The sequence below is a fragment of the Carassius auratus genome, chromosome 28, assembly GCF_003368295.1.
Source record: "Carassius auratus strain Wakin chromosome 28, ASM336829v1, whole genome shotgun sequence".
In the NCBI taxonomy this organism is placed as follows: Eukaryota; Metazoa; Chordata; class Actinopteri; order Cypriniformes; family Cyprinidae; genus Carassius; species Carassius auratus.
Window position 1 is genome coordinate 15,878,227 of NC_039270.1, and position 27,246 is coordinate 15,905,472.

Below are 27,246 nucleotides of genomic sequence, written 5' to 3' on the forward strand. Positions count from 1 at the left end.
GAATCGAGAACGCTGTTCACCAGAAAGATTCGTTCGCTGTCCCTTTCTATTCTACATTAGGTGGCGATATGAGGGAGTTATTGAATCATTTGTCCAACCGGTTCCTTACAAAACAGACCGAAATGATTTAAAGGGGTCATACGATGCGATTTAAAATGTTTCCTTTCTTTGGAGTATTACAAGCTCTTGGTGTATAAAGACGATCTGTAAAGTCACAAAGACTACAGTATCAAATCCAAAGATATAAAAGTGAAGAAAGACTAGAAATTAGTGGTTAAGTTTTATCTACAACACTGTTGCAGAACAGTTCAACCTAAATATTCAGATGTGTGCAACCCATTTACGGAAGACGAGGACTGTGAGAGTAGGCTATAATGCCAGTGTCTGTTTCTAAAGTGAGGCAGTTCTAACTTTGCAAAGACAGTCTGGCGCTTCTGATTCACAGTGTGTAAGTACATTTACATATTTAAAGAATTTGCCACTGATGATTCAAACGCGTTTTTGAGCAGTGTACAGAGAAGCGCTTGTTGTTTGTCGTTTTTCCGATTACAAATGCAGACATGATATGCTCTTATCTTAAGTCTCTTCTTATCACGTACAACATTTGTTCTGTTCAACCATACGTGCATGACACCAAATGCACAAAATAATGTTCTTTTTAGCAACGTCATATGACCCCTTTAAATGTGCATGTCTGCAAATGTAAATTGAGTTCTGCGGTTCAGAATCGTGCAGATTATTGCCAAATAGTTTTTGACTCCGTTGTCAGTTACAGGGCCTGAATTTTATCAAGCTATAAAAGTACAACAATAGTAACCCACTGCATAAAAAGCATTGGCTCCAATTGTAAATGCAGCTAAAAATGGAATGTCTTACAACTCTCCACATGAAAAAATACTAGTCATTTATAGTAGATACAAGTGTTTTTTAATCATACTGTAGTACAGTACTGTAATTTATTTATTGTGGTAATTCTATAGTTGCTGTCGCTGTGGTAAATCAGTATAACAACTATAGTAATATAAACAAATTACCCAGTACTGTACTATGTTTCACAACTATAGGGTATATTGTACTACTGTAGAACACACTATAGTTTACTGTAAAAACTAACTTATACAGTTCATTTTAGTTAATACTACAGTATGCTGTAGCATTCATTACATACTATGATATATACAGTATAATACACAGTACTATAGTATGGTTCAAAAACACTTTAATATTTACTATAAATTACTATAGTATTTTTTCATATGTAGTATTTATTTTCTTAAACTCTCATGTTAAATTTATGCTTGATTTTGATATATTTCAGTAACTGTTATTTGCCATTAATTATTTTGTATTAACTTGAGTTTAACAAAAATAATGCCTTTTATTTGAAATAATTTTTTAAAGATTTAAAAATAACTGATCAAATCATATTAATTCCTCATTTTTTGCATGTGATTCGTGCAGACTCGTAAAGTGAATTGGGCATGTTCATTGAGTATGAACAACCAATTAACTGCTTCTTAACACTCCCTAGTCGAATGCTATTGGTTTGTGTTTCTGTCAATCTCAGAGGTAGGTAGTACTAGGGAATGTAAGTGAAGGAGAAGGATTCATTCACTTAAAAGATTAGTTTAAAAACACCACTTCCAGGAAAGAAGCATTGCCAGTGTGTTGTCAGCACTTCATATTTCCCATATTGTAAATGCTACAGAGTGGACACAACATTACAAAGCTAGTTGTATGTACATACAAAATGCATTTAAATGCATTTAATTGGTTGGAGCAAATATGTGCATTAAGCTTTGAAAGCAATGTTAAAGGTAGCAACATGTTTAACTACATTTACATTTATTCAGGCTCTCTACCTCCCAGCTGTGGTTTGAAGTTCACATGCCAGGTTCCTTATAGATCGAATAGCTTCATTCAACAATCACTCAAAAAGAGAAATACTGGTTAGACATCGAATTTCTGAGGTGAACATGTTCTGTCTCAACTCTTGCACACTCTAGTGTTCAGAGAAGAAAACACACCAATAACATTCAGGCGCTTCACCTCTGTGGTTCTGCATATTTTCATTAAACGATTTTATTAGTTTAGAAAACACATATCCACTAACATGTGAGCTCAAGCATAATTCATTTGAATGGAATTACACTGAGTTCTACAGATCTACTAATGGATGCTCGTCGTCAGCGTCTTAAAATGTATATTTGCCAAAACACAGTTTTTGCATAGGTAATAATATACTACCCCAACAACAATACATTCAGTGTTCGTTTTCAAAAATTCACAAAACATGGAAACAGTATTAACCCATAGTCTCTCCCAATGATCCTTTGAAAAGCTCATAAAGCATGTCACAATAAAACATTCATTAGCACCCGTTTTCACATGAACAGTGAAAAGCCTTCACTGAAAAACTTTTTTCTATTTTTTTTTTTTATTAAAGTTTTAAATAAATAACTTTGAAGCAAATTATCAAACTAAGGACTTTGAATTTCACGTTAAAATAGAAAACAAAAAACAAAGATTAATTCTGCAAACATTAAAATATAAATCCTGGCGTTAAAAGGAGGCTGAAAACCTTTGGTTGTATAGATTAAAGTCTCTCTGCCGTCACCTTCCAAAGTTCCTGCAGAGGAGAGAATAACATCTGTTATTGAACACTGTTGATCAGAACACAGGAAACAACAGCTCCCCCTAAGGGCTGTAACAAGAGCATGCTCGAGGGGATCAGAACAAGCAAACAAAATCATTGACCACCATTGTTTATGATGCATATTCAAAGAAACATTTGAATGATTTACTGAGTAAATAAACACAGACAAGTGCTCCTCACCAGCTGTTCCACCCTTTCATACTGAAAGAACTGAGGGAAGGAGCTCTTGACAGGCTCTACCATGAAACTCATCTTTCCATCTGTCATCTGCTGTAACTGGACTAGGCAGTGGTGGAAGTGATCATATGCTTCACAGGACACGTCCATGTGTCTCAGTGTGAAGTTTAATCTGCGGAAACACAGAAACCATCATGCTGGAACAAAAGGTCAAGGTTTTTCTTGCTTAGCGTGGGTCTGTTAAACCCGAACACATCCTTCTTAAGACTACTGACAAATTGTGAATAACTGCATATAATAGCTAATAAATCATTATATTAAAGCAGATGTGTTTCCTAATGTATACTAATTGTTTTATTTCAGTATTTATTTACTAATTATTTGATTTGAATATATTTCAATTTAATTTATTTAAAAATGCATTAAAAGTCAAGAAAACCAATATGTAAATATATCACGTCAATGTTTTCCCATTGTAATTAATGTACTTATTTTATTTATGTACTATTTTTATTTTATTTAAATATATTTTTAGATCAAACTAAATATATAACAGGTTACTTTTCACAACAGTGGTTGTATTTTCCTAGTGCATCCTCATTGTTTATTTTAAACTTAATTTCTTTGATACTTTTGACAAGAAAAAATATATAATAGGTGATATTTGAATATATTATATTAGAATATTTTATGGACTAATTAAAATGCAATTAAAAAATACAACAAAATATACAGTAGCTAATATTTGATTATTGTGGTTGTTTTTTCTAATGTACACTAATAATTTTATTATGTATGTACTAAATGTTACATTTAAATTTAATTTATTATTTTCTTCAAGCAAAATATATAATAGCTACTATGTGACTGCTTTTTATTTTTTTCCTAATATATGTGACCCTGGAGCACAAAACAAATATATATGTAAAAATAGGCAACAATGCATTGTATCAAAATAAAAAAAATTTTATGCCAAGAATTAGGATATTAACTAAAGATCATTAGTTTCATTAAGATATTTTGTAAATTTCCTACTTTAAATATATTAAAACTGAATATGACTAGTAATATGCATTGCTAAGAACTTCATCAAGGTGATTTTCTCAATATTTAGATTAGTTTTTATGCTATTTAAAAAAAATAAAAGTACAGAAGCTAATTATTCATTATAGTGGTTGTTTTGCCTAATGCATATTAATTATTTAATTTGATTATATATGTAGTAATTATTTTATTTATATTTCATTTACTGAATATTTTCTCAAGCAACATACATATTAGCTATTATTTGATTGCATTTGATGTTCTTCAAAATATATACAAGCTTACTTATGTACTAATATTTTACATTTGAATTAATTACTTTATTATTTGAATTTAATCTATTACATTCAACAGTTAAAATGATTATTGTGAATGTTAAACATAAGCTACAAGGATATGTGACAGTGATCTGAATGTCTTGGTGAGGCCGTTCTAACCTCTTTTCTATGGAGATGTAGGTTGTGATGGGGTGCCGCATGTTGCTCGCAAGTCTGTATAATGTTTTGAACAGAGCATCCGTAAGATCGTCATCATAACACACTGAAGGGGAAGTACAAAAACATCCTTAACGAATAACAAATTAATATAATTCAGGCTTTCATCACGCTCACTAAGAGCGCCTTCATCTATTCATTCATTATGTTAATAGTCTCCCCAGTTTGTGGCAGTTTTTAAGGCAATGGATAATTATGGAAAGTACTCTCTGCAAATTTACCATCTGCCGCGATCACAAAAGTGGTATTATCATGCAAGTCCCCTATTTCTGCGTCAGTCCAGCAGAAGTCCAAATCAGCGTCTGGGGAGAGATGAGATGACAGCCACATGTTGACTTTGATAAGACCTATTTCACAAGTCATCATGGTATCAATGCTATTATGAGTGTGAGGAAGCCTTGTGCATTATACTGTGTCAACTGTCCTCACATAGACTCTACTTCCCACTTACAAATGGATTCAACAGGAGGTGAGGAGACTGCGCAGCTCTAATCTCTTTCTCTGGCCATGTTAGGATCTCAGGTCTGCCTCTAAACCACATCAGTTAGCATCTCTCACCTGATTCTCCTTGAATTCTTACCTGTGCAGAGATCATCGGCCATCCAGTCCAGCTGCCGCACCCTTATTTCGCTCTCTGTTGAATGTACAGAACCGAAATCAAGATGAAAAACATCAAATTGCCTAATTGTATGAAATCCAGTACAATAAGTTTTATGGAAGTGTCCTACCATGAGCAATCGGTTGAATAAAATGACTGATTGGATTGCATCGGTGAGCTTATTATTTACCTGAAAGATTGTATCCTTTCGACATATGATGATGTTGACATTTAGACTTGTTTATATTTTTAAGATGAGCTTATATGGCTGTTCAGCATAAAATACATTTAAAGCCAGCGACTATTTGAACATGTAAAATAAAAAGTGAAAATATAAAAAAAAAATTAGCGATGGATGCTATTTACACTAAGTGCAAACAGCTATAGATTATATTTACACTATGTATAAATAGCACGATTTTCTGCTATTTATACTACTTATTGCAAATAGTGGCAATGATCTGCACCTCAGTATTGTAGTACATTATTACAGTATGCAATAACATATTGAGTATAATTTATAATTTTAATTCAAATTATTAAATGGATGCCACCTTATTGGGCCAATAAAGCCCTCCATTCACCTACCGTAACCCTACCCAATAATTTATTTTCAACTTTTAGATTATTTCCTTTATGTTGATTGAAAATGCATGCCTTTCCGATGTGGTATGAGATTTTAAAAGGGAGGGAAAAAACTTCAGCCACAGGGTTCGAATCCGGGTCGATCGTGTCAAAAACATACCATCTATGCCACTGGAGGTGACATATGTGACCCTCGACCACAAAATCTGGACTCTGAGGGTGCAAAAAAATCTAAATATGGAGAAATTCACCTTTAATTAAAGTTGTCCAAATGAAGCTTGTAGCAATACATATTACTAATCAAAAATTATGTTTTGTTATATTTACAGCAGGAAATTTATAAAATATCTTCATGGAACAATATATTTACTTAATATCCAAATGATTTTTGGGATAAAAGAAAAATCTATCTTTTTGACTCATACAATGTATTTTTGGCTATTGTTACTAATCTACCTGTGCTAGTTAAGGCTGGTTTTGTGCTCCAGGGTCACATTTGATAGCTGTCTTTAGTAGTGTTGACTACACCAATCACATGTTGGTAAGCAGAGTTAGTGTAAATAGTCTCTGCCAGCAAGGGCAGTTAGTTAGTTAATTAGAGTAAATAGACACTCCACAATTAAATGGCCAGCTTTGCTGTGTACTGTATGTTGCCCAGTGTCACTTGTGCACTGCAGGTTTAAACACACACACACAAAAACCATAAATCATGTACAGTTAGCTGGATCAATATTTTTTGCCTCTCATGTTCCTGAATGTTAAATATTTACATATTTTCATATTACATATTTCATTGTTATTAATGTATTGCATTTTAATGGAAATGTAATTTATTTAAATAATTAAAACGTATAGCTTTTCAACACAGCTTATGATGACATATTTGAGGGCTGCTGATTAGATTAAGATAAGTTCAATCAAGTCAAGTCACCTCAGTTTTTATAGCACATTGTATAATACAGATTGTCTCAAAACAGCTTCACTGTAATAAACAGGAAAATAACTTGCAAATGTTATCAAATCCAAATTATGCTGTGAGGAAGCTCTAACAAGACTACTTTACAAGACTTCTTTAGTTCAAGTCAGTACAGACAGTGTTTCGTTTAGTTCAATAAATGCTAAATTCTGTAATGAAATATAATAATAAATAGCTGATTGTTTTTTTTTTTTTTTGTATCAGCAGCCAATGAGCATCTGCTCAACATTTAAATACTTGCTGTAGCAGTTGAAGTGCACTTCAGAAACCCTCCACCTTCCCCAGCTCCACCTGCATAAATCTGAAACTGGGCGATTTATGTATGTTACACTATGGTGTTATTTCATATATGTTATATGTGCAGCAGCAGTGTTTCTTACACGCTCACAGCAGCATGTTGTGGATGTACTGGAAGTAGCCCGTCTAGCTACTTGCAGATGTAATAGATCTATAGCAGATGCATCTAGTGCTGATCTATTCCCGCCAAGATCAAACACATTAACATCACCATGAACATTACTATGTGAAACTCTCAGAGAGTTGTCACGATGACAGAACTGTGTAAAATTTAATGTCACATTATCACTCAACTGAGATCCTTACTACCTACAGCTAGTAGCCCCTAGCGGGAACTTTTTGACCAAGTACATAAATCACTTATGAACTGAGAAAAAGTATTTTTATAGGAACCATTATTTTACAGTCCTGCTATGTTAAATTCAAACTGTATTTCACTGTATTTTATTTTTCTGAGTTACTGGCTTTTAATAAGGACTGGCTTGTACACACAATTACGGTGGCACAAAATGAAGGAGCACACACATAGGCACTCTGCTACTCCTTCTTTATGACACATTATCAGCATGAAAAGGGGCCTAAAAGCTGTCGTTAATGAGTGAGTGCTGCTCACCATCCTGATTTAGTGATAATGTTTACCTTGGGGTTCAAAGTGCTGCTTGTTCAGAGTCACATTTCTCTGACACATGCTCAGAAGGTCATCGCCAACATCTGCAAAACACAAAGATGTTCTCATTTAGTGAGCTAACGATGAACAAAACGCTTCATCCATCCAAAACAAGCTCTTTATCTTCTGCAGCCAGTCACAAAGCTGTTTCATGATGTACTGTGACTAATTCCCACACCTGTGTAGGTTAATAGACTGCTAAAAAGAAAGAGATGACACTATTATACTGAATCAGACTGAAAACTAATTAGTGTCTTATTATGTGAGAGTTTCATAACACTGACATGTTATTGTGTTCAAGTATTATTGGTGTAAAATTAAGCAGAGACTAAATCAGGTTAGATCAAGTTTGATAATGTGTAGACATGGGCAAAAAAAGAAAGACAGAGTCCCAAACTTCAATAAGACCCTACTTTACAAAGACTTGCTTTTAGCAATTCTACTTATCATCTTTTCTGAAAATACCTTGTAAGAGTAAACTAGTTATGTAGAAACACTTAATGTATTTATCCCAATAGTGATGCACAAATACAGATTATTACCACAGTTATGACCAATATTTTGCAGTTTTTTTCTATTTTATTATTATTATTATTATTGCTATTTTTACACATAGATTGCCATCTAATCATCACTTAAAGTTCATTTAAATCTAAAAAGTTACAAAATAAAAAATATAAGTCTAATTTTCTTTCTTTGCAATTCGGAAAAAAAGAATAATGTTAAAAATTAGGTGTTAATGTCTTAATGAACTTTTTAATGGAAGTAATAATCAAAAACTGGTAGATCTCTTACAGTATATCTTTAACAAATCTCAAAATGAGTATCCATTTTACAATATTGTACATTTATAAGGTAAAAATGCCAATTCAATTAGGATTCACATACAATATTAAAGTTTTCAGTGTTGTATTTACAGAAATTATAGCATTTTGATACGGGCCAAGACATAGAAATAATTAACAGCTAACTGGTATTGGATATAATTTTTTTTTATATTGGTACATATAAATCCAGTGCATATGTTGGTGTTGGTTTTAATCTAGTTCATGCCTGATTTCCATGAACATTTCTTTCTGAAACATACTGTATAAATATTTATCAGATTACTTTTTAATCATAATCTAGTGGTGCCCTTAAAGCTTTTTCTAGTTCTTTAACGAGCCACAATAATCTGTTGTAATTCTCTGTACGGGGCAGAGGTCTTAGAAAGGGTTCAGCACAAATCTCACAGGAGCGAGTGTGTTAATGAATACTGTGACACCATCCACACAAAGCAATCAAACCACTAGCCTTTCCAGTCTACTCAACGCTAAGTTAAAAAATCAATGTTTCTCTCTCTCAAACACTCCAGAACACAACAACACTGCACACAACAGAAGTCTCTTGTCAATAACATCTGGGTGTAATATCTTCAAGCCTGTGTATTTTTTCCTGTGGCCTCGGACCGTTACGAAGTGGCGCTTTGAAGATAATGCTGTCTTTTATTGCCTTTCCACACTCTTTTCTCTCTTTAAAATGACGGCTCTATCTGCTTCTACTGGTCTGAGAACATCAATCCAGTCATGCTGAAAGACAGAGCTCTAATAAAAGACCTTACTTTTTAAAAGAAACCTGGCTGTATTACAGAAACGTACAGAAAAAAGCAAAAGGTTAGAATGGCAGCAATCATCAAGAAAAAGAGAAAAAAAACAACAACATAGTGACCTCTGCATCCACAGCACGTCCAAAAGCCTACTAAAACATCCTTTGACACAGGTGGATTTTTTTTTTTTTACATGTTTTACATATATATATATATATATATATATATATATATATACAGCATGCATCTAACAATTGATTTAGTTATATATCACAACAGACTACCGTTCAAAAGTCTCTAATGCATTTTTCGATTATTTCCTTTATTTTGATAAAGGAATTAATTATTTGATCAAAAATATGCATTTATTTGATCAAAAATACAATAAAAACTGTTATATTGTGAAATATTATTACAATTTAAAATAGCCATTTTCTATTCAAATATTTTCTATTCTAAATAAGTGATGGCAAAGCTGGATTTTCATATTATTACATCACATTAGAACAGCATTCACGTAAAAAATAAATATTTTGTTACATTATAAAAGTTGTCACAACTGATCAATTTAATGTATCCTTGCTAAAATGGATTTAATAATAATAAAAAAAGATTAATATAATCCAAACTTTTGGATGTTAATTTATTAACGTATTAGTATCTATCACGGATTTTATACATGAAAATACGTAGCAGCAAGGGGATCATCACCATGGGCTATCTCTGATGTTTTACTCTCTACAAAAAACTGATTGTTAATTATAATATGTATTGAATGACTCAATCTAAAAATAACAATAAAACCTCAATCCCATCACCACCTGTGCAGTACACCGTCTTGGCCACCATTGCCATCACAATACTGGCGAGTCCCGTTCCAGCTCCAAGCTCGAGGACTGTGGCGCCTGTGAACATGCTGGCTTGTGCCAGGATGAAATCGGCCAATAGGAAAGCACCACGCCAGATCTGCAAGGACAAACAACAACAGTTCTGAACATTGTAGATGTAGTAGAGGAGTAGATGTACTGCATAATCACCCGTCGTCCCGGTCCTCACCTGTTTCCCTACATCCTCCAGAGGTGTCGCCATAGTATGCTCTGTTTAAAACGCATTTAAAATCAAACAGTGTGACAGAACAAATCCATTCATTCACACACATCTCTAATGCAGCCCTCACCGATCCTAATGACGTCACGGGCGCCATCCTCCTCCTCCGAATCTTCCTCCTCGTCAGTCAGCGTTGCTGCAGACTGACTTAAGATAATGGGACATACCGCATCCCTGTTACTGCTGGAGCATCTGGGCCTCCTGACCACATCCAGGTCCCCATCTTCATCCAGAGGAACATTCGACGCATCAGTGCTCTCACGGACAGGCGACTCACTGCTTGACTCTTTTCCATCACAATCGCGCAGAATCCTGAACTTCGACGTGAAGACTGGACACACAGATGCAAATCCATTTTCAGATAACATACACAGGTGTGAACTGACTGATATTGGTCACAGCAGGCTCAGCTGCAGCAGACATGAAGATGTGGAGTCTGTACTGTATGATGAAGTAATGTTATATATAATGATTAGTAATCACCGTGCATTTGACGGCAACATCGATGGAGTTTCTAAGAAAAGAGTCTTTACATCATTTAGATGCATTTCTTTGCAGTGGCGATAAAAAAGACAAGATATTGATCAAACATTTTTCTTCTCTGTATGCTTTACTTAAGAGACTAACGTAAATTATATTTTTTAGCCGTTCTTCCCCTGAGGTCCATTTATTACGCTTTACCTAAGAGACTAATGGAAATGATACTTTTTAGCCGTTTTTCCCCTGGGGTCCACTTATTATGTTAGTCACGATTTCTTGAAACTGACATCCTTTCTGCCCTTAGAAATAAGGTTTATTTTGAATATACACTACCATTCAAATGTTTGGGGTCAGTAAGATTTTTTACATTATTTTTTAAATACAAGGCTACATTTATTTGATCAAAAATAAAGTACAAACAGTAACACAGGTGCATCGCAATAATCAGAATTTCGTGGAAAAGTTCATTTATTTTAGTAATTCAACAAAAATTGTGAAACTCATGTATTAAATATATTCAATGCACACAGACTGAAGTAGTTTAAGACTTTGGCTCTTTTAATTGTGATGATTTTTTTCTCACATTTAACAAAAACAGCTTAATATTTTAATATGAATTTAAATGTATTTTTTTCCTGTGATGGCAAAGCAGTCATTATTCCAGAAATCAATGTCGCATGATCCTTCAGAAAATTATAATGTGCTGATCTAATATTTCTTGCTGCTCAAGACACAATTCTTATTGCTATTAATGTTGAAATAAGATGTGCTGCTAAATATTTTTGTGGAAACCTTGATACTTTTTCCCAGGATTCTTTGAGAAACACAAAGTTTAGAAGAAGTGCATTTATTTAAAATAGACATCTTTAATTTCTACATCCTAGATATCTTTACTAACACTTTTGATTAATTTAATACATCCTAAAATATAAAGATATTGAAAAAAAACATCTCACTGGTTTCTCCCTGCTGTCTTGGGCAGGGGCTTGCAACCTTGTTGTAGTTGTACAACACTAAATTAATAATACTGCTTTTATAATATACTCTAGTGGTATTTGGGACAACAGAGATTTAAATTGGATATGATGAGAAAAACATCGACAGGTGAAAGAGGTATAAAAATACTAGAAATGGCGTCTACAGGGCTTGAGTTCAAGATAGAGAGAGTCAAGTTTAAAATTCAGCCTGGATTATTTGAATTACTAATGGACTATGCTTTAAGTTACACTGACAGAGAACGAATGGTCATTGAACTTTGTCAAAAGTTTACAATTATTCAAGAGCAGAACCGTAAGGCTCAGTTTTACAGTGTCAGCTCCAGGCTAGGGGTGTAAATGTCAGGCGTCTCTTTTTGTTTTTCTAAGACTAGTGCTAGATCGTGTACGGTATGATTTCAGCTTCATTTGAGCCTAGCTGCTCTGGTGAGGATAATGAATCATAGGCTATGCATCTGCACTCATTGTCACATCAGGGGTTTAAGGGCCAGAATAGGCCACCCAGCACTGTATTTAGACCTGGACCTTGTGGTGATAAATGCTGTGAGCCTGATTATTGACCAGGAACACAGCAGGGAAAAAATAAAAAAATGGCCATAACATTAGCAGAAATTGCTGCTTTTATTGTTCAATTTGCCCACATAAAAAATCTTATCCTTTATATATAACGGAGTATAAATAAATCAGAAATGAGTGCCTGCTGGTCATTTACAGGCTAATAGCCTACTAAAGGTCAAGCCTGTGTATACAGGGAATGGTTGACAGTCATTTAATAATGAGGCATACATGGAAACCAGATCACTGAAGACCAAGAGTATTAACACAAAAGGGTCACAGCTGCTAATGACAAACTCTCAAATGTGTATACGGAGCACTGCTTTGAAATCATGTCATTTGTAAACATGCCAAAACTATATATATATATATATATATATATATATATATACATACAGTGCCTCTTAAAAAAATATTCATACCACTTAATTATTTCCTTTTTTGTTATGTTGCAGCCTTATGTTATAATCGATTTGTGTAATTGATAACTGATTTGAATTACTTTTTTATCCCCACATCAAACTACACTCCATCATGACAGCAAAAACAGAACTGCTACAACTTTGTACATTTATTTAAAAAAAAGAAAGAAAACAAACTGAAATAAGCACATTACATACTTTAAGTATTCATACCCTTATCTCAGTACTTAGCTGAAGAACCTTTACAGCCTCAAGTAAATTATTATTATTATTACAATTATATTGTTGCTTTTGTTCAAATAATCAAAATATGGTCACAAGATAAATATTCACACCCCCGGCGGTCTATTCTATTCAAACAATTCTGAATTTTTTTTTCATTTAGATTAGATAAATTTAGATCATTTAGAACTTTGCCTGTTGAATATTAAAAACAAATGAACAAACAAAAGATCTCGATGTCTGCCGTGCAAATCAACTGTTCCTGCTCATCTCCAGACTGGATCTCTTCTCTCCACTTTCACTAATTGCAGATTCATTTGTTAGATATGTCAGCATATATATGTTTTACTTCGATTTTTTGGAGGGATCAAACTGTAACACCGTGTGTCCCAACCAGACGTGATAAAATGCATCTTTTCCATGTAGTTTTTGTCCTTACCACTGCTGTCCCGGAGAAGGGTATGAGTACTTGTGCATATTCAATGGAATCATTTATGTTTTTTATTTTTAATACATTTGGAAAGATGTTACAAACTAGCTTTTTGCTTTGCCATTATGGTGTACAGTGTAGATTGATGTGGGGGGAAAGTAATTTAAAGCAGTTTAACATAAAGCAGCAACATACAAAATGTGAAAAAATGAAGGGGTATGAATACCTGGCACTGTATATATATATATATATATATATATATATATATATATAGAGAGAGAGAGAGAGAGAGAGAGAGAGAGAGAGAGAGAGAGAGAGAGAGAGAGAAACATGGTGTATAGATAACAGTTATGTTTAGAATAGTAAATGAAGATAGATAAAAACCATATATAATATTTATGTGCACAGAATGCATAATTTTTTTTCAAAATGTGCCGAAATGTTTATTCCTGTGATGCAAAGCTGAATTTTCATTAGTCATTATTCAAACCTTCATTGTCATATGATTCTTTAAATATTATTGTAATATGCTTTGATTTTGCTGCTCACAAAGCATTTCTTATTATCAATAACTGAGAATCAGCATTAATTTGAAATAGAATGTTAATAGTAACAATGTCAAATGGAATGCATGCTCGCTGAATAAAAGCCCTGCAGTAAGCAGTTAGTATTCACTCCAGACACACACAGGACAGGTGTCTGCCAGCTCCCCTTACCTGGCTGTCCTACGCTGTTCAGTCTCTTCATGAGATGGCAAGCGTTCGGTAACAGCAGGTGCACATCTGATAGAACAGTGTCACTTCTAAATGTGACCTGGTCCATGGCCAAGTCTGCCTGGCTCTCTAAAGGAAGCAGCTCTGGGGAAAAGAGCAATTTCATTCATATTCATCTCTTCATCCTGCTTAAATGCATTACGACCTCCACAAGCACTTAGAGAAATTATGGTAAATTTGACATTTTACAAGGATTGGGAAACTAAGACAGAACTTCTCTATAGGCTATAAGACAGCTTGAAATGAACGCTTGCTTTTGTTTGGGCTCGACTAAAAGCTAATCGTAATCGTGTAGAAATATGTTGAAGTGGGCGTGAACACACGCTCTCTGTAACTCAAAAGCCACTTTCTTTTTTGACCGTTCCCTATAAACTTTCTTGCAGCTAAACAGAGAGAATACTTCAGTCCTTAAACCTGGTAGTCAGCTCACTAAAAGAGTCACACCCTTGGTTCAGAAAGGTCATTAGTGATAGACAGATAGATAGACAGCTCACTAGACTCTTGACACACAGGTCTGCAGTTTCTTCATACCTCCTAGTCTTCTAATCAGCTCTGGGGCGAAGAACTGACAATATTTACTGAGTAGCTGACGAAGAGGAGTTTACTTAATTTTTGTAGTGTAGCCAAGAGTATTAAATCATTCTAAAACATTAGCGTAACGATATGTTAAGATACATTAAAGAAAGGTTATATGGCAGCTTACGAGAGGTTAGCTCGAGTTGCTTGAGTGTTACATTAAAAGCAGACCGTGTGTGTAAAACCGCTCTGAAAAGAGTTCCAAAGTAGAACGCGCATGACACTTTATATAGGTATATGTATGAATGCAATTACTGTATACTATTAATTATTTTCAGTTTCGTTTTAATTAATAGTGAAATCAAAAATATTTTAATAAAATATTTTGACTATTTTTATGTTATTTAATTCATTATAATAATTTATTATTATTATAGATATGTATTATTATTTATTAGGGCTGTGAATCTTTAAATAGAGCGAATAGATTCGATTCACGATTCATAGGTTTTCGATTCGATTCAAGAAAGATTTTTGCAAATTCAGAACGATTCAATTAAATTCAAGTCACAATTAAATTTGATTCGATTACGATTCAATTCTGTGCATACACAGAATTATTTCATGCTTCCCCTATAAAATTATTATTAGTATTATTATTATTTTACAAGGAATTATTTTCTTACTTTGAATTTGCTATAAGAAATCAAATCACACTGCTGGACAATAATCAATCATTTGTAATCTATAATTTTTTACTAATGGCAATTTTATGATTGTTTTATATTTTACAAACAATTATTTCAATTTTCTTCACATAATAGGGTAGAAAATATACTTTATAGTTTCTGTACTGTAATAAATGTTATGTCAGTTTGCACTGCATCATTCATAAATTTCATTTATTGTGTTTATTGTCTTAACGTTTTACCAGTTCTGCTTTTTCTTCAGCTTAGCTGCAGCTTGCTTTTGTCCATATAAGGCATTTCCTGGAACGTCTTAAGTTATTTGAGCAAGAGATCACTTCTCTTTTAGTGCGAAAACTTCTTTATCTCATTTTCATAAAATAAAATGCTATAGTTTTTTTTAATTTTCCTCTCCATTGGTGAATGATGATTCTGAAAGAAAATGCACCTGATGTCTGTTTGTTGTACCAATAAACGCTTCTTCGATGATCAGACAACATTTTGGTCTAACACCTAAATATCTCTGACCTATACTGGTTACTTTTAGACAAAACGTATGCTCCCTTTCACTCTCCAATCTTTCCTCTGTAGTATCCTCCTCTCTTCCCTCACCTACCCATTTCTGATCTCTGGATGTGAATGCAGCAACTGACACTTTATGCTCTACTTTAACCTCTAGTCTAGACGATATTTGCCCCCTCTCCTCCATGCCAGCACGGGCTGCCCCTTTTAACCCCTGGTTATCTGATGTTCTTTGTGATCATTGACCAAATTCAGGGCAGCAGAGAGAAATTACCAATTTAAAAGATCAATCAAACTTGAGTATATATTAGTCTTTGCTTTCATCTTTCTCTGGTGAAATCCATACTGCCAAATCTTCATACAATAGCTTCATATTAATCCTCACAGGCACTTTCCCCACTGCATTCAAGCAGACTTGGATAACACCACTGCTCAAAAAACCTACATTAAACACTTCACATACAGACAGCTATAGACCCGTCTCTCTCCTTCCATTCATAGTGAAAACCCTTGAATGAGTTGTTTTAAACTAGGTATCACGGATTCTTTCACAGAACAACAAACTGGACGCTAACCAGTCAGGCTTCAGGAGTGGCCATTCAACTGAGACTGTGCTACTGTCAGTCATGGAAGCCGTGAGGATTGCAGAAGTTGATTCCAAATCATCAGTTTCTATTCTGCTGGATCTACAGTATCTGCTGCTTTTGACACTGTCAATCATCAGGTCCTTCTGTCTGCCCTCTCATCACAGGGCATCACAGGGATTCCACTTCGCTGGTTTGAATCCTATCTTACTGGTAGGTCTTACAGGGTGGCCTGGGGAGGGGAGGTATCCAAAGCACATCAACTGGTCACTGGGGTTCCTCAGGGATCAGTTCTTGGACCCCTCCTCTTCTCCATATACACTACATCACTGGGTCCCATCATACAGCTATCCAACGGATAGCTGCACAGATCTCAGGCTGCATGGTGGACATTTCTGCATGATGAAAGAATATCACCTACAGCTCAGCCTGTCAAAGACTGAGCTTCTTGTCTTCCATGCCACTCCAACTCTACAGCATGATTTCATCATCCAGCAGTTTTTTTTTTTTTTTTTTTTTTTACAACTACCCAGTTAACTTCAGTCAGAAATCTTTGTGATAACTTTGATGACAGGCTGACCTTCAAAGACTGATCAGGCCCTGTCTAACAGAGCATGCTGCACAACCTCTTGTCCAGGCCCTTGTCATTTCTATGCTGCAGCTGTACTACTGCAATGCTCTTCCGGCTGGACTTCCATCAAGCATCATCAAACCTCTGCAAATGATTCAGAATGTAGTGGCACGACTGGTCTTCAACGAGCCCAAAAGAGTACATTTTACACTTCTCTTTATCTCCTTGTACTGGTTACCGGTTGCAGCTCGCATCAAGTTCACAACATTGATGCTTCCATATAGAACAACCACAGGCTCAGCACCCGCCTACTTCCACTTAGTCTTACAAATCTACATCCCCTCCAGAAGTCTAAGATCTGCTAGTGAGTGACAACAAATGCCTGAAACTTAATATGAGCACTTCCTGTGTCTGAAGAATCGCTTTATGTATTCCCCAAGTCGCTTTGGATAAAAGTGTCTGCAAAATGACTAAATGTAAATGTAGCTAAATATAAATGTAAATGCGCAGCCTTTGACTGCTCAGGTAATGTCGTTGGTATGACCGAGAGCCATTGAAAAGCTACAGAAAAGTAAAACTACTTCACTTTAGCATTACTGGCCACGAGTACTAAGGATAGATCACACATCAGGTGCTTAAAAAATGTGTCAGTGAGACGAACTTGGGATGAGAGCAATCTTGTGACAGTCACAGGCGGTAAATAATGGAACGTGTGAAGCAAAGATGCAAGTGCACAAACACTGTTCAAGGTCTCCATTAATTTGTGCTTGTAGTAATTTAATGTGTATATATTTTGAAAGCATTGAATCGCTATAGAAAACGCGATTCATTCGATTCTTAGCTTTTTAAATCGATTACCGTACGAAATCGACGATGTTTCAAGATCGATGCATATGCATCGTCAGGGTTTGTAATCGATGCATGGAGAAAATTATTTAATCGTTACACCCCATTATTATTTGTTTTTATATAGGCCTGTTTATTATATTGATGTTGTTGTTGCTATTATTATATTAAATATACAATACTTTTGAATACTTATGACTCCATATGTCAACTTTGGTTTTTATTAATTTTGTTTTATTATTTGCACATTTATAAACAAAACGGTTTTTATTATTATCAAATGTTTTCTTAAGTTTGAGGCTGATATTATTATTATTATTATCATCATAAATTAATTAACGAATGATAAATAATTGCTGTTAAAAACCTCTGTAAGAAAAAATCCTTTGACGTAGCTATACTACTATTATTTCTAAACATGTTTTCAAATGCTGGAGCTAATTTTTATTATTACTATTATTATTGATATTTTGTCAATAGAGAACTCATTTGTCTGATTTTTGATCGTACAGGAACAGAAACCTGCTTAACAACTGATTGGAGTCGTGAGCTGAAAGACTTTACCAATCAAATTAATTTAGAGGTCCCTGTGGTAATCATCTGATACAAACAAACAAAGGTTTGCATACTAATGAGAGAGGGGGAATGATAGGATCTATAGCAATTACGACTATAACAAATCATGTTTTGTGGTTTTTAATCACCAGAGGGTATTTATCTGTACCACAGTTCACAGTCAACAAAGAGAGAGAGAGAGAGAGAGAGAGAGAGAGAGAGAGAGAGAGAGAGAGAGAGAGAGAGAGAGAGAGAGAGAGAGAGAGAGAGAGAGAGAGAGAGAGAGAGAGAGAGAGAGAGAGAGAGAGAGAGAGAGAGAGCGAGCCTATCTGAGAGTGGACCATGCTGCCCTCTTTTGGTAAACTCGTCCATCAGTAGCAGTTAATAGATAAATAGCACAGCATCCAGCGAGGTGCTTCCAGAAGGGCAGTGCTGAGGGAAAGAACAACACGTAAAGCACTAAAGAAGGAGGAGTTTCTCTTCAAACTGCATTCAGACAAAATGAAAATCACTTTCACATGTTTGGCCAGTTTTGTGGCCACCTTTGGTGTCCTCAGCTTTGTTGGTCTCGTTCTGGCAATTGGAACCGATTTTTGGTACATCATTGACACTTCTAAGAGAGAAAACAGCTCATCTGTGTCTCTGAGCTCACATTCTGGACTGTGGAGGACTTGTAACTGTAAGTAACTTTACATGTTTGTGTTTGACATTTTGCTTGTGATTTTTTAATGCATTAGGTTTCATGTAGATGGATGAAGTTATTCTCTCTTTGCAGTTCATAACCAATGCTGGCCATTTATGAATCCTTTTGGAACAGGAAGAAACTTATCAGAATCGCAAAGGCAGATCCTAAGTAAGATCTAGTCATATCATCCTCATATCTCATGATTTCGTATTTGTTAATAAGCTTCACTCAGCAAACACTTGTTGCAGAAGTATGTGATCTGTTTAGTTTAAAACTCCTCGATGTGGCTTTATACTAGTATATATGCTCTGCTTTTTATTTTTTTTTGCATTTTTTTATATTCATTTACAAGGTTTTGGTAAAGTATCTGATATAGAATAAAAATATGCATTTTGTTAGACTAATATATATTTAAAATGATTATAAAACATACCTAAACAACTTATATATTTAGAAGAAAGCATACTGAATTATTATAACTGTGTGTGTGTGTATGTGTGTTTGTGTGTATATATAGCTAAACACTTAACTAATTTTCAGAATCTTGTTCTTTTTTTTTTTTTAAATGAATTGCATGAATTGTCATTCAACCAAGACCATGCAAATCTTTTATTTACTAATAAATACAAATCTTTTATTTACGACTAGCAGAGGAGCAAAACTTGACACTTCAATAGGAAGCCACAACGTTTATAACCTGTTTGCACTACAGAAACATCCGCAAAATAACAACATACAGCCTTAAAAGATATTTTGACAATTTGACAACAAATACAGTAACAGCTAAATTACAATAATAAAACAAATTATAATATTAAAAGGGATTCCTCGATACTTCAGTATTTTTGTTTTGTTTTTCCCCTTGCCATTTAACGTTTTTAAATAAAATCCAACATCAGAAGTTTAAAAAGTAATTTTGAACACACCTATGAAATCTGAACCTGGGCTGCAAACCTATAGGAACATTATATTTGCATCCTACAGTTAGAGGCACAGAAATAAATTAAAATAGGTATTTAAATTAATAGACTGCGAGAACAAGGAACAATGCGAAAACAATGTTTTACGGCCATTTTCACCTGAGTGCCATCATTTCAATTTTTTATATGCTAAGAAACCGAACATAATGGTTTCCAATTGCCCTATTGTTTTTGCATTGTCATGGAAACACTCTTCAATCAGAGGGCAGAAACAGTGGCGGTAGGAACACAGCTGCAAAAAATGCACCACAGTGAACCATGGCATGCATTTCTCCATTAATAAAGTTGGCCCACCTGCCAGCACACCCCACAACATTATTTCCTTTGGTTTGATTTTTCCTTTTTTTTCATAATTTCAACATGGCTGTTAGCCATAACCCATACTAATGTACAGCATCACTCCAAATTTCACATCGTTTTAGTGCCAAACAATCACCAGGGATAATTATTTTTGTTTTAAAATGAGCCAATAAATGTAGAATTGCAATTGCAGCCCGCAAAATGTGTTAATAATTTATAGTATTGATAACTGCAGAAAAGCCATTAAGAAGAGCAAAAGGAACTGAAAAATGTCTCTCATCCGTCCCTTACATCATACACAATCAAATAATATTCCTGTCTGAGTCATTCAAGGCACTTGTGTAGGACTGAATGAGATTTTAAAATTCACATGCTCTCCGTCCACACCTGAAACATTGTCTGCACCTGCCACAAGAGACTGTAATGAGGTTGTAAAACCAAGATTATCTCAGATTCACGAGCTCTAGACTGGCTCGATTGCATTTAGTTTCTGTTCTGCTTTGAACAATAGACTCAATAAGTCTGGGTTGCCAGGATGCTGCTTTGATTAGATAGTAGCTGCTGCACAAAGCTCAGCTAAATTCCCCCCTGAAGGAGGTTCAATATGTCTTTCCCCACATCTGTGCTGGATTGTTCGCCTAAGGATGATCCTTGGATAAACAGTAAAAGAAACACCTTGTATGTGTTCAACATAATCGTGGACAGCTTGTTTTTGACATTTTTATGGCTGCTACATAAATAGTGCAGAATCATTTCGGAAAGGAGATTGAAATGCGTCTATCCAAATTCAATCACCTTATGGATGGATATATTGTGACTGTTCCAGAATGAAAATATTAGCTGGCCTGATTATAATATGACTGTGTGATCTTTGACTTGATCGTGAATGGCAGCCTGTCACTGTCTGTACTGCCTGTTGTGTTTCTTTGCAGAAAATGTCCAAACATGTCAAAATGGAGCCCAACAATTTGAATTGGGCTTTGCATTAAAGGAACACTCCACTTGTTTTGAAAATAGTCTCATTTCCAACTCCCCTAGAGTTAAACAGTTGAGTTTTACTGTTTTTGAATACATTCAGCCGATCTCAGGGTCTGACGGTAGCTCTTTTAGCTTAGCTTAGCATAGATCATTGAATCTGATTAGACTATTAGCATCTCGCTCAAAAATGACCGAAGAGTTTAGATATTTTTCCTATTTAAAACTCGACTCTTCTGTAGTTACATCATGTACTAAGACCGACGGAAAATGAAAAGTTGTGATTTTCTGGCTGAAATGGCTAGGAGCTATGCTCTCACTCCTGCGTAATAATAAAGGAACTTTGCTGCTTTACCATTGGTACAGCAGACACAAAAAATACTATGCAGCATTTGAAAATAGTCCCCAGCAACTCTGCTATTGCTGCAACTACACAAACTAGCTGGGGACTATTTTCAGACACAGAGTGATCTGCAGTAAACCGGCCAACCAGGACCAAATTTGGACACCCCTCTTATTAGGGCAACAAAAACAAGTTTTGGTCTTTCTTGTCTCCGTCACATCCTATCATAACTAACAGCCTTTTGTGGTCCATAAGGAAGCCATTAAAGAAAATCCATCACTTTGAACATGCTGTACTATTTTTAATCTTAATGCGTAATAGATGCACAAGGACAGTCCTTCCTTCTTTTAAAACCCTCTAATCAATACACACTCTGGTCTCTAATGATGTCGGTAAGCTTGTTCGCCAATATAAAATACATGTGCATGTTTACATAAATGATATAAATAGGGCCTATATACACTGATTATTTTTTATTTATTGAACATTTTTTAATGGCAAATAAAAAATCTAATAAAATGTAATATAAATGTATAACTTTGAAAGAAGTCTCTTATGCTCACAAAGTCTGCAACTATTTAATTAAAAATACAGTAAAAATTTATATTAGAAAATGTTATTACAGTTTAAACAACTGTAATATATTTTATTAAAATAAAATTATTAGAATGCAATCAAATCATTATTCTAGTCTTCAGTGTCACGTGAACATTCTAATGTGCTCAGGAAACATTTCCTATTTCAGAATTCTTAGATAAAATAGAAAACTCAAAAGAACAGCATTTATGTGAGATGTTTTGTAACATTATAAATGTCTTTAATTTTTGATCAATTCTGTGCATCTTTGCTAAATAAACAACTCATTTCTTAAAATATCTAGATACATGCATATATAAACAAAGGTATGCATTTATCTTACAAAACGTCTCATTTATACGCCAGGTGATTGTCTACATATACAAAAAAAATTCAACGTTTTGCTGTCAAAATCCTGTTCAGAAATTAATATTCAGTTTTTTTACATTTTTATAGATGTGGAACACCAGCTACTCAACTAGTGTCTGACATAAAGTAGGTAATTCCTGGAAACTATCAAAGGGAATAGTGCAGCACTCAAAGTCTCAACAGCTGTGTTTTGACCGCCCAAATGAGCTTTTCACATTCACTCACCTGTCTCTTAGGCTGGCTCCCAGCTGTTTCCTTTAATAACGATAGGCTAATTATTATTACAGGTCTGCTCAAAGAACATAGGTTTAAGTCATTATGAACCCAGCCGTTAGAGGTTAGCCTGTGAATGATTGGTATGGAAGTCTATGACATCTATGAAATATTCTTATTCTACACTAACACATTCATATTTGACCTCATATTTTAATAGCCAAGCGTCAAACCTGTTAAAAATATGCCAGCTGCTATCTATGTGCATCTGGGGAAACTGTGGCACAAATGGCACCTTCATACAATGTCTCTCATCACACATCACACAATGGGGAACAAACATCATTGCGTAAAGCTTTGAAATGATGCTGATTAGCCTTGCTGATTAACATTCAGAGTGAATAAACAAAACCTTTTCAATTCCATAAAAATTTTTGCAAAAGTAGACAGACAAAATCAATTGGGTCAATTCCAACTTAACGCCCAGAAACACAGATTTTTCATAATTGCCCCAATGGTCAGGCTGTGCTGGCTTGTAGCGCCCAACATAAAAGTAACAATTTTCAAATTAGCCCAATTTGCATGACAAAGAATGGATTGTGACTGGCCCTGACACATCCAGACCTCTTCTCTTTCCAGACATGCAAGGAACGTTCATCGTGCTGCTGCCTCTCAGTGTGATCGTGCTGTTCATCGGAGGAATGCTGGGCTTCATCAGTATGTTGGCACGAGCCTACCTCCTGCTCCTCCTGACCGGGGTGCTGCTTCTGTTCGGTGGTGAGCGTCACTCTCACGTTCACCTCTGATGGATCCTCTTGTGAGGCATGAATATTCATTTTGCCAACATCACGCCTGACAGAGCATCTGGAGCTCACTAGACAGTTTTGATAGTAATGAATAATCTTCACAACAACAACAACAAAAAAAAAACAGATGGAAAAAAAAGTAGTCCCATATTGACTTCGGGTGCTGAATTTTGAGAGATACTATTAAAAAGGTTCACTTAGTCTTTAGCATGTTGTTTATGTTTATATTTTATATTAGATTATTTAGCATAAAATATAGATGCATTGGAAACAAATGTTTTTGCAACAGCTAAAAAAAATCTTTGATCCATGAACATCTTGGCAATATCACAGCAATATTGGTTGCTATGATTTTGCCAAGACATTCATTGATCAACATCTTATGTTGATCCTGGAACTGAAAAACATAGACCTAAACCTAACCCTGCCCATATTGTATCCCTAAAATCAATCAGAGGGAAATGATAGCTGAATAACAAGGGTGCAGAAGCACCTAACCCTAGTTGTAAACCTAAAACAGACATTTCCTGTAAATGTATCCCTGAATTCTGCTTGGTTGATTGGGATTTTGTTATAGGATCAACAAGGACATTGATCCAGGAACATGTTGTACATTCACTGTTTGGGAAGAGCCTTTTTCTTTGCATTCTTCACAGTTCTATTAATGATATAACTTTAAAAAGGGGGACTTGAGGGCATTGACAATGGAATATATATTTATACAGACCCATTTAACTGTTGCTACTCTTTTACACAGACACTGGTTCAATGAAATACCTACCCGCATCATTTGTGAGAAAATACAGCTTCACTTGAAATCCCTCTCAGGATAGAAGCCTGTACCTTTCAAGATTCACTCAGTACCTATAATATATATATATATATATATATATATATATATATATTATTGCTTTGCAGAAACCACGCAACTAAACCCAACATGGCCTCTGAACTTAATCAGATCGATATGAAAACATAACAACATCATTGTAAAGCAGTGATGGGCCTAAATGTCACCAGATTACAGATCCCAGCCAATAAATGAGGGAGTTTCTTGAAGATTATTCATCAGCCTCTTCTTTAAAATATATTAATTGTTAATAATAAAATAATTCCTCAGAAACGGTTGTGGTTGGAACAGACGTAAACAAAGGTGTATGTTTGTAGAGATATTTTAACAGCTACGAATGTGGCTCAACCAATCAGAATGTTCTGTCGCTTAATACTGAATTTATTTTTTCAGTTTTTTTAAAGGGATAGTTCACCCCCCAAACTGAAAATTTTGTCATTTAGTCACCCATCTTTTGTTCCAATCCTGTAGGAATTTCTTCTCTTGAACACCAAAGAAGAACATGGGCATAAAAAAAAACAAAACAAAAAAAAAAACGTTAACGGTAGCCATTGACTTCTAATGTATTTTTTTCCATACTTTTGAAGGCGGTGGCTACCGTCAACCATTTGGTTACCAACATTCTTCAAAATATATTCTTTGTGCTCACCCAAAGAAACTTACAGATTTGGGATGACCTGAGGGTGAGTAAAAGGTACTATCCCATGTGATGTGTGAGCCAGCTAAACTCCCTTGGCTCACCTGTAAAGAGACTGAGAGATCTGAGCAGACCACTGTTTTGACGGTGTCTGGGAGGCTCACTTGTTTACATTTTTGGGGAGATAAACCCATTATAGCAGTAAACTCAGTGAACAATAAACTTGGTAGAGAGAATGTATTTTGACATAAAACAATTGTAAAAACATAACTTTTCAGATGTGATTGCTGTCCACTATCAGTATAATGTAAGAATGTACCAGTGGAGAATGTCTTCCAAACATGCGGCTCTGTCTTACAGCTGTGCTCTCAGTGGCTGGTGTTTGTGTCTACATGGCTTACTCTGCGGCCGCCTTCAAAGAGGCTGTAGACATCTCTGGCCACAAAACCCTGAAGGACATCGAGATTTACTATGGCTGGTCTCTGATTCTAGCCTCTGTTTCTTTCGTTGGAGAACTCTGTACCGCCGTGGCGTTCCTGCTCACCTCAGCCAGAGTGAGCCAGCTGACCAATCAGGAAGACCGTGAATACTGACCTGCTCTGAATCAGGACTGATGTAAGGACAGGAGAGGATTACACCACATGAACACACTGAAAGTGACACACAAACACTCAAAACTAAATCAATGTTTACATATTTATATTTTAAAAGGATGCTTTTTAAAATGCAGGGGTTTGTGAAATGTATTATAGAAACACCAATGCTAAACTAAATTAATAAAAATGTATAATAATAATAATCATTCTTATAATAATAGGTAACACTTTAGTATAGGGACCAATTCTCACTATTAACTAGTTGCTTATTAGCAATTATATATTGGCAGTTTATTAGTGTTTATAAAGCACATATTCTACATGACTATATTCTACATCCCAGATCCTTCTCAAAACCTGAATTGAACAACTATCTAACTGTTAATAAGCAGCAAATTAGGAGTTTATTGAGGCAAAAGTCATAGTTAATGGTTTGAATTGAGCCTTAAAATTAAGCGCGACTTAATAAGAATAATAAATACACGTGAAAATATAAAAATATCTTCAAGTAACTAATAAAGGTGGTTGAGCTGACAAAAAAGCTTTGGGAACCATGATGTAGAGAAGCAACTTTTGTCAAATATTGCAACTGATTTTTTTTTTCCAGTATATTTGCATATTGTCTTTTAATTATGCTAATTGTGTTCACTTTGTCTGTTTAGTACGTTGTGTCTCTCTGGGATTTTTTCAAATCAAAATAAAAGATGAGTTTTGCCTCTGTATGGATCTTAATTTTGAATTTTAATGTATCTCTATATAAATCTTCTTTTCTTAATGAATTTGTTTTTTGAGAGAGGTCTTGCCCTCTGATTTATTTACATGTAGATAAGACAAAACTCATCAGTTTCTACCAATCTGACCATGTTACCTACATCTAGATCTTGCTAAATAAATATTCACGGTTATACAGTTTTATTAAGACTAAAATCTTAAATCTTTCCATCTTTACTGAATGAAATTATGTCTATTGCACGGATGAGAGCAGATGCGTCACCCTCTCCAGATGGCTGGATCTGTCCCTCACAGATAGCTTCTTATAAAATCATTCTGTAAATGGATGACAGACATTGCATTATTCCGGAAATTACACCGCAATTTTACAAACAACCTTGCTGCATCTGTCTGACTGATAGATAGCTGATTTCTACAATTACTGATCTAAGAGACTTGTAGAAAAGATCCTTTAGGATATTTAGTGCTTTTAAAGTACTGCCGGGGCTGGGGGTTTCTTGCTACAGAGGTTTCATCAAATATTTTGAACTCGGTGATCTAAGAGGTGGAAATATTGATTTTGGGCTTGTGTGAGATGACTCAGAAGTAGCACAAAAAATCACAGTGTAAACAAAGAGATGATGAATGACTTGAAGAGAATCAGCTTGAGCTTAAATCTCAAAATCTAAATCTAAAAAAGCAGGTAAATCTTTCCTTGAATTGTTGTGTGTTTAAATCGTAAGACAATGAAGCAAAGGAAATGTAATCTGAGGATTTGACAGGGTGAAAAATTATCAGCGGGTTTGATATTATTAGAATGGAACTGCAAATCCTACTTAAAAAATCCTAAGTGCAGTCTTGA

The 27,246-nt window shown here is 34.9% G+C and overlaps 2 protein-coding genes across 4 annotated transcripts; one reads left to right on the top strand and one right to left on the bottom strand.

Annotated features, from left to right (window-relative positions):
* Positions 1-42: 42 nt before the first annotated feature.
* tmem114 (transmembrane protein 114) lies at positions 43-25,956 on the top strand. 2 transcript variants are annotated; one of them, XM_026208185.1, is made up of 5 exons: positions 43-448; positions 18,874-19,022; positions 19,119-19,196; positions 23,424-23,561; positions 25,438-25,956. In XM_026208185.1, exons 3-5 carry the CDS (start codon positions 19,142-19,144, stop codon positions 25,668-25,670), a joined length of 426 nt encoding a protein of 141 aa, XP_026063970.1. In that variant the 5' UTR covers positions 43-448; positions 18,874-19,022; positions 19,119-19,141; the 3' UTR covers positions 25,671-25,956. The 2 variants fall into 2 exon arrangements, with proteins under 2 accessions (XP_026063970.1, XP_026063969.1); XM_026208184.1 differs by lacking the exon at positions 43-448 and having other exon boundaries at positions 18,764-19,022.
* On the bottom strand, positions 2,031-14,798 carry mettl22 (methyltransferase 22, Kin17 lysine). Of its 2 annotated transcripts, none has more exons than XM_026208177.1 (11): positions 14,767-14,798; positions 14,007-14,147; positions 10,257-10,517; positions 10,136-10,176; positions 9,901-10,045; positions 7,467-7,538; positions 4,952-5,005; positions 4,593-4,673; positions 4,315-4,417; positions 2,837-3,005; positions 2,031-2,629 (listed from the first exon to the last, which is right to left on the bottom strand). In XM_026208177.1, the coding sequence occupies exons 2-11, from the start codon at positions 14,110-14,112 to the stop codon at positions 2,597-2,599; spliced, it is 1,065 nt and encodes a 354-aa protein (XP_026063962.1). In that variant the 5' UTR covers positions 14,113-14,147; positions 14,767-14,798; the 3' UTR covers positions 2,031-2,596. The 2 variants fall into 2 exon arrangements, with proteins under 2 accessions (XP_026063962.1, XP_026063963.1); XM_026208178.1 differs by lacking the exon at positions 14,767-14,798 and adding an exon at positions 14,595-14,760.
* Positions 25,957-27,246: the final 1,290 nt, after the last annotated feature.

What these genes read in the sequence shown, in the direction of transcription:
- tmem114 (XM_026208184.1), top strand. Translation starts at nt 18,845, where the DNA reads ATGAAAATCACTTTCACATGTTTGGCCAGTTTTGTGGCCACCTTTGGT. An exon ending in ACTGTGGAGGACTTGTAACT is followed by an intron (nt 19,023 to 19,118) that starts GTAAGTAACTTT and finishes CTCTCTTTGCAG; the next exon opens with TTCATAACCAATGCTGGCCA. An exon ending in GGTGCTGCTTCTGTTCGGTG is followed by an intron (nt 23,562 to 25,437) that starts GTGAGCGTCACT and finishes TCTGTCTTACAG; the next exon opens with CTGTGCTCTCAGTGGCTGGT.
- mettl22 (XM_026208177.1), bottom strand. Translation starts at nt 14,112, where the DNA reads ATGGACCAGGTCACATTTAGAAGTGACACTGTTCTATCAGATGTGCAC. An exon ending in CAAGACGGTGTACTGCACAG is followed by an intron (nt 7,539 to 9,900) that starts GTGGTGATGGGA and finishes TGTGTTTTGCAG; the next exon opens with ATGTTGGCGATGACCTTCTG. An exon ending in GCAGCACTTTGAACCCCAAG is followed by an intron (nt 5,006 to 7,466) that starts GTAAACATTATC and finishes TACATTCAACAG; the next exon opens with AGAGCGAAATAAGGGTGCGG.